The sequence below is a fragment of the Helobdella robusta genome (assembly GCF_000326865.2).
Source record: "Helobdella robusta unplaced genomic scaffold HELROscaffold_38, whole genome shotgun sequence".
Taxonomy (NCBI): domain Eukaryota; kingdom Metazoa; phylum Annelida; class Clitellata; order Rhynchobdellida; family Glossiphoniidae; genus Helobdella; species Helobdella robusta.
In genome coordinates this window covers 1,516,468-1,523,967 of record NW_008704829.1, presented here as the reverse complement: position 1 = coordinate 1,523,967, position 7,500 = coordinate 1,516,468, and the positions used below count along the sequence as shown (strand labels likewise).

The following is a 7,500-nucleotide window of genomic DNA, read 5'->3' as shown; positions in this document are numbered from 1 at the left end:
CCTCCAACCAATCACAATCAACCAACCAATTACCTCAAACCAATCGCAATCAATTAACATATTACGTCCAATCAATCACAACCAATGAACCAACCAATTACGTCAAACCAATCACAACCAACCAGCCCGCCATATACAATCGGCCAGCCAGCCACAACCAATCAGAGAACCTCAAATTAAAGTAGGTCAGATTCTTGAGCGCCACTACTCTCTCATCAATTGACCTGAACTTGTTCTTCCTCAAGTGCAAGATGTCCAAGTTCACCAACGTTTCGACACCCTCAAATGACCTTAACCTATTGTTCGCCTGATATAATGATGATTATGATAATGATGATGGTGGTGGTGGTTATGATTGGGATGGGGATAATGATGATGATGATATGAAGAAGATGATGGTGAGGTAACAACAGTTGTGCTGATTTTCAACTACAGCACCTTTCACCACCACCATCATCATTATCATCACCCCACCATCGTCATCATCATCATCATTACCCCCACCGTCATCATCACCCCCACCATCGTCATCATCACCACCATCGTCATCGTCATCATAACTTACTGCATACAATCTCTTGAGATTCGGACAATTAATGCCAACCAGCGAGGTTAACTTGTTGCCATTCAGCTGCAGTTCTGTTAGGTTCGTCGCCAAACTCAACTTGCAACCGGCCATGCTTCTCAGACGATTAACTGAGTGAATCAGTCAGTGAATGAATGAATAAATGAATGAATTAAAGAAGGAAAAAATGAGTGAATGAGTGACGTTAAACTTGCACCCAGAGTTCTTCTCCAGAGAATGACTGAACGTTTAAACGAACAACAGTTGATTAATTGATTGATAGATTGATTGAGTGATTGATTGAAAGATTGATTGAAAGATTGATTGAGTGATTGATTGAAAGATTAATTGAAAGATTGATTGATTGAGTGATTGATTGAGTGATTGATTGACCGAATGATTGATTAACTGATTAATTAATTGGTTGGTTAAATAAAAATCTAACAGCCAAGATTGAAATGCGTTATAGATGGATGGAAGAACCCTATTGTCAAGTGGATGAAGTTGTTGGAAAAACTTGCCTGTAAATTATGACAATGATGATGATTCATTTTTATCATCATCATCATCGCCATCATCCTCACCATCATCGTTATCATAACCTGCTGAAGATAAAGAAAGGGTTGTAGTTGGAGCATTTGGATGAGGTTTGCATCCATCTTGAGTGTCGTCAGAAAGAGCAGCGCCCTCAGAGGGGTAGTGTCCTTGATCTTGTTCATGGAAAGGTCAACGAAACGTAAGTGAACGTAGTTACTTATCAAGGTCATGTTTGTGAGGTTTCTGTTTGGTGAGGGTGAAATTAATTGGGTCAAAATTATGTGGGTCATGTTTGTGGGGTTTTTGAAATTAAGAGAAAAAAAAATTCTTAATTTGAATCAAGATCATAATCACAATTGTCATTCATCTGCATCGTTCTCATCATCATCATCATCATCGTCGTCGTCGTCATTATAACCCACAAATCGGTGGCCACAAGTTTGACGAACGCGTGCGATAAACCACCGCCGATTTTTTGAAGCAACTGCAGGCAGTCCACCATTATATCAACCCTCAGTGGATTCTCTTTATACTCCTTGTCAAATTATATTTAATATTTCATGATTTATTCATTTAATGATTTGCTCCTTCACTCGTTCATTGATTGATTGATTGATTGATTGATTGATTGATTGATTGATTGATTGATTGATTGATTCGTTCATTCATTCATTCATTCATTCATTCATTCATTCATTCATTCATTCATTCATTCATTCATTCATTCATTCATTCATTCATTCATTCATTCATTCATTCATTCATTCATTCATTCATTCATTCATTCATTCATTCATTCATTCATTCATTCATTCATTCATTCATTCATTCATTCATTCATTCATTCATTCATTCATTCATTCATTCATTCATTCATTCATTCATTCATTCATTCATTCATTCATTCATTCATTCATTCATTCATTCATTCATTCATTCATTCATTCATTCATTCATTCATTCATTCATTCATTCATTCATTCATTCATTCACCCAAAATAGCCGCAAACCTAACAGAGTCCTACCTTAGTGAGGATGTTAGTATCTATCTCATCGTCACTTGGCTCCACAACTGACCCATCATCATCATCATCCTCCCCACCCTCTCCTTCATCATTATCTCCCACCTCCACCTCTCTCTCGTCGTCAGCATCTCTCTCGTCATCTTCAGCGACCCCCACCGGCTGCCTAACTTCTGATTCAGAAGCGCTCCGACTCGCTTCGTCGTCAGACATCAACTAATTTTAATTTATTATCTATAATTATCGTCGGTTTGAGATGTTAATTATTGTAATTATTCCTATTTTGATTAGTTAATTAATTAATAATATTATTGATAGTATATATTTTTTGATATATAATATATATAAATATATTAGGGTGACATTCAAGGAATGTTTTTTTTTCAATTAATATAATTATAAAATTAATGAGTTTATTGATTAATTAAACGCTAAGTGAAATTTAATCAATAAGGTTAATTTGGTAATAATTGAATTTATTTAAATAATTAAATGACGAAATTAATTCCGAAATAAGTTAATTAATCAATTAAATAATTCAATCAGTTGACCGGTAAAATAATTTTCAAATGTTCAGAACCGTCAACAAATAATGCGCGTAGCTATGACAATGACGTAAATTTCAAAAGGATGTGTGTGCGTGTGTGCGTGTGTACGTGTTTGTGTATGTTTGTCTGTGTATGTGTGTGTATGCATGTTTGTTTTTGTATGTGTGGATGTTTGTTTGTCTGTGTGTGTGTGTGTGTTTGTGCGCGTGTCATGGAAGGATGGGGCAGAGAAAGAAAGATGAATTGAACCTAAACGCCCCGGTTTGCGATCGTCTTCTTGTTCTCACCTCTTCTTAACTCGTGTTAAACACTCCTTTGCTAAATCTGCATTTGCTTTTTCTGGCCCTTATCTCTGGAACTCTCTACCTCCTTCTCTGACTACTTCTCCATCACTTACGAAGTTCAGAGCGGATCTCAAGACCCATCTGTTTGCAAAATTCATTGAGGAGCGCTGTTGTTGAACATCGCGGAAATAGCGCTTTATAAACTAACTGATTTTTAATAGCAATACTAGATCCGCCACTGACTGTCAACATCATCAACAACAACATCAACAACAACAACAGCAACAACATCAACAGCAACAACATCAACAGAAACAACATCAACAGAAACAATGACAGCCTCAGTTCTGGAGATGAACGCAACACTGCTTCCATACAAGCCGATTGTAAGAAAAAAACAAAATGAATGACTGAATGAACTAACAAAGAGAAAAAAGGATAGAGAGAGAGAAAGAGAGAGAGAGAGAGAAGAGAAGAGAAGAGAAGAGTGAGTGGACAAGTGAGATGTTGATAAAAAATGAAGAGGACTGTGCGTGCATATATACTGTGTCCAAAGGCCTGCCGTATTGTCGTTACACTATGCAATCAAAACAATATTACTAAATAACATTAATAACAACAACAACAATAACAATATAATAATAATTTTGATAATTATTATAATATAATAATGATAATAATATAATAATAATATAATAATAATATTGAAAATAATTGAATTTTCGGGGCGTTGATTTTATTATTTCTGCCACAACTTGTCCGTTAAGTAGGATGTTTTCGATGTTTTTCTGGTTTTTTACCCTCATCGTCTTCGTCATCATCGTCACCAAAAAATCTGAATAGTCATGAAGAGACCAAATTATATAGCGCTTCATGATAATTTATTATCATTGGTGTTGTTAATGCCCGTCTGGCTGGTGGTGAAAGGGACGACGTCATGCTACGTCTATCCCGCCGGGAAGGTAGACCCGTGCTTGCAAAAAAACTGCACATTCGGCGCTAGGTAATTTATTTTAATTTTGCGGGAAAAATTAATTTGTGGCGGGAAAATTTATTTTTTTTCAATAATTTTAAAGTTATTCAAACTTCGCAAAACAACGGCATCAGTATTACCATTCAACAACATCAGCATGGTGCAAAAACAATGGAAACGTTATATCTTCTACCCCCCCTCAGGTGCACTCCATCGTTGGACGGTAGCATAGGGAGATGCCAATGCCCCACCCACTGTCACTCATACGGCGACAACGTCGGTGCCGGACGTGTCTGTGGTACGGATGGGCGGAGTTATGCTAATGAGTGTGAGATGAGGAGGCACGCCTGTGAGAGGATGAGGAATGTCCAGGTGGCTTACCAGGGAGAGTGTGGTGAGTTTGGCGGGGGATGGGGTCAAGCGGGGTCAAATTATAAAAAAATTAAGGTGGATTTTGGTGAATTTGATTAAATTTAGGTGAATTGCATAAATTTTAAAAAAAATTTTAAAGAAATTTACTGAATTTTGACGAGTAACCTTGTTTAATTAATGCTAATTTTTGTTATAAATAACCTTTCATAGCATAAAGGGATAAAGGTCTAGTGCAGTAATAACAAGTAGTAGCAGTAGTAGCTAAAGTAGTAGTAGTAGCAGTAGTAGCAGCAGTAGAAGTAGTTGTAGTAGAAGTAGTTGTAGTAGTGGTAGTAATGACAGATTTATTACCTCCATGTGTCTGTGTGATGGAGGTGGTTATTGTGGGATTAATTTAGTTTTACGATTCTTTGTAAGCTCCATATCATTATTACTCCAGTGGTAGTAGTAGTAGTAGTAGCAGCAGCAGCAGTAGTAGTAGTAATAGTAGTAGCAGCAGCAGCAGCAGTAAAATAAAATTGAAAACAAAATATCAAAATGAACGGTAATAGACACATTGTAATGAGCTATGGTATGAAAACAACATCATCATCATCATCCTCCTACGCCTCCTCATCATCATCATCATTTAGCATCATCACCATCATCAACTACAACATCAACAACAACAACACCGTCAACAAAATTTTTCAACATTTTTTTTCCAGCACAAACGTTTGCCTGGTTATCCAAATCACTAGTTTGATGTACGTGTTTGAAAAAAAACAAAAAATATCGTCATCATCATCATCATTGCCATCATCATCATCCTCATCATTTCCACCACCATCATCCTCATCGTCGTCTTCACCATCATCAATATATCATTCTTCTTAATACCATGTTTAATAACCAAGTAATTCCTAATGCTAATTGAAAAGCAGTATGTTGTTATTATTATTATTATTATTATTATTCTTGTTTTGGTTATTCATATTATTGTTACGAATTAATAATATTAATCTTTTTCCATGGACCATAGATAAAATAACAATGGGAACGATAATACAATAAATGAAAAACATCCTGTTGTGTATATCTATGGTACTGCGCTACATCTCAGCATCAATAGTGCAGACCTGCTGTGATTTTCATAATTTTATGTGTTTATTTTCTTTGTTTAGTGATTTATCTTTGTTTGTTTGTTTGTTTATTTCTTCTCTATTCATCCCTTTTATATTTCTACATTCATATGTTCATCCATTCTTTCGCTTGTTCGTTCGTGTTTTATTTATTCGTTCATTCGTTCGTTCCATTGTCATTCACTCATTCATTCGTTCGTTCGTTCGTTCGTTCGTTCATTCATTCTTTCATTCATTCGTTTGTTCTTTCATTCGTTCATTTATTCGTTTGTTCGTTCGTTCATTCTTCCGTTCATTCTCTTGTTGTCACATCAAATTTTGATCGTCATCGTAGCGAAAATTTTCACAATCATCAATCGCGAAGTTGACGATGACGACGACGACTATGATGCTGGTGATGACGTCACTATTACGTCATCATCTTCATTATCATCATCATCATCGTCAACACAGATCCTTGCCTTAACCAGGAATGTCCACAATACCAAATATGCAAAGTTGTCAACAACAACAACATCAACAACAACAATAACAACAACATCAACAACAACATCAACAACAACGACAACAACAACATCAACAATAACATCAATAACAACAACATCAACAACAACAGCAAAAAACCATCTTGTACTTGTAACCAGAACTGCAACAATGTAATTAGTACTGGCAGTACTACTAATATCATATTCATCAGCAGTAGTGGCAGCCAAAGAAGTAGTAGTAGTAATAGTAGTAGTAGCAGTAGTAGTAGCAGTGGTGGTGTTAGTGGTAGCAGCGATTTGATTTGTGGCCGCAATGGAAAAGTTTATCTGAATATGTGTTGGTTAGAGTTTGAAGCCTGTCGTTATGATTATGATCTTTCTGGTGGTGATGATGATGATGGCGGTTCCGTCAAAGTGGAGAGATATGGAGAATGCGGTGAGTGCAGTGACCATGATGATGATTATGGTGGTGAGGGTGATGATGATGATGGTGGTGAGGGTGATGATGATGATGGTGTCGAAAACATCCAATCTTTTTTGCAATTAAAAGTGGCAACAACACAATATCTTGCAATAAATCTTATTCTACTACTACTACTACCGCTGCTGCTACTACTACTACTATTACTACTACTACTACTACTACTACTATTACTACTGCTACTACTACTACTACTACTACTACTACTTTTCTGTTATTGTTATAACTAGGCAAAAGTACATGCCTTTCATACTTAAAAACTCAAATTTATAAAATTAGAAACACACACACAAACATACAAACATACATACATACATACATACATACATACAAACATACATACATACATACAACCAGGGCCGCAACCAGGGCATCGGATGAAAAGATTAAAAAATATGAAGGTGCCCTGCCCTCGATGGATTTTTTACCTGTTTGCATCGAGGTTCTTGGCCCGATGGACAACAACACTTCAATATTTTTTAAAAAGATTTGCAAGATGATAAGTGGCAGGTCCGGCGACAGTTTTCGCCATGAATCATATTTTTTGTTTGTTGCAAAGGTTTTTGCGCGTCTGTGTTACTGAAAATGTTCAATTAAACGCCGACGTGAGCGAATAACGAGATATCAATTGTTAACCGATTTTATTCAGATGTTTGACTGTTTAGTGTCACTCATCGCTGATTTGATTTTAACATACATACATATATACATACATACATACATACATACATACATACATACATACATACATACATACATACATACATACATACATACATACATACATACATATATACATACATACCTTTACGATTACATTTGTCGGCTCTTCTCCAAGGCTTCAATCCCGGTTCTCAAGGAACCATCCGGCATTTCTGCGCATGATGGTAGGCGACCAGACGGATGCACGCTAATACCTTGGAGAGCCGGCAGATGTTTGGCGTGGGATGTTACGGTCCCTGGCACCCTCGCCGAACGATACGTAAACCTGACAAGTAAAGAATGCGGTTTGGCCGCGGCCAGGGCAGCGGACGAGAAAATGAAAAAATATGGGAATGCCCTCCCCTCGATGGAATTCTTGCCAATATGCATCGAGGTTCTCGGCCCGATGG

At 36.7% G+C, this 7,500-nt stretch overlaps 1 protein-coding gene across 1 annotated transcript in view; it reads right to left on the bottom strand.

Annotated features, from left to right (window-relative positions):
• The window catches only part of HELRODRAFT_83919 (hypothetical protein), a gene marked incomplete at both ends in the record, with an annotated part of 2,122 nt that extends 494 nt beyond the window's left edge, over positions 1 to 1,628 (bottom strand). Inside the window, 5 exons of the mRNA XM_009023790.1 lie at positions 109 to 307; positions 566 to 696; positions 1,011 to 1,086; positions 1,168 to 1,345; positions 1,525 to 1,628. Coding sequence (XP_009022038.1) covers positions 109 to 307; positions 566 to 696; positions 1,011 to 1,086; positions 1,168 to 1,345; positions 1,525 to 1,628 — 688 coding nt within the window. The remainder of the gene's footprint in view (positions 1 to 108; positions 308 to 565; positions 697 to 1,010; positions 1,087 to 1,167; positions 1,346 to 1,524) is intronic.
• Positions 1,629 to 7,500: the final 5,872 nt, after the last annotated feature.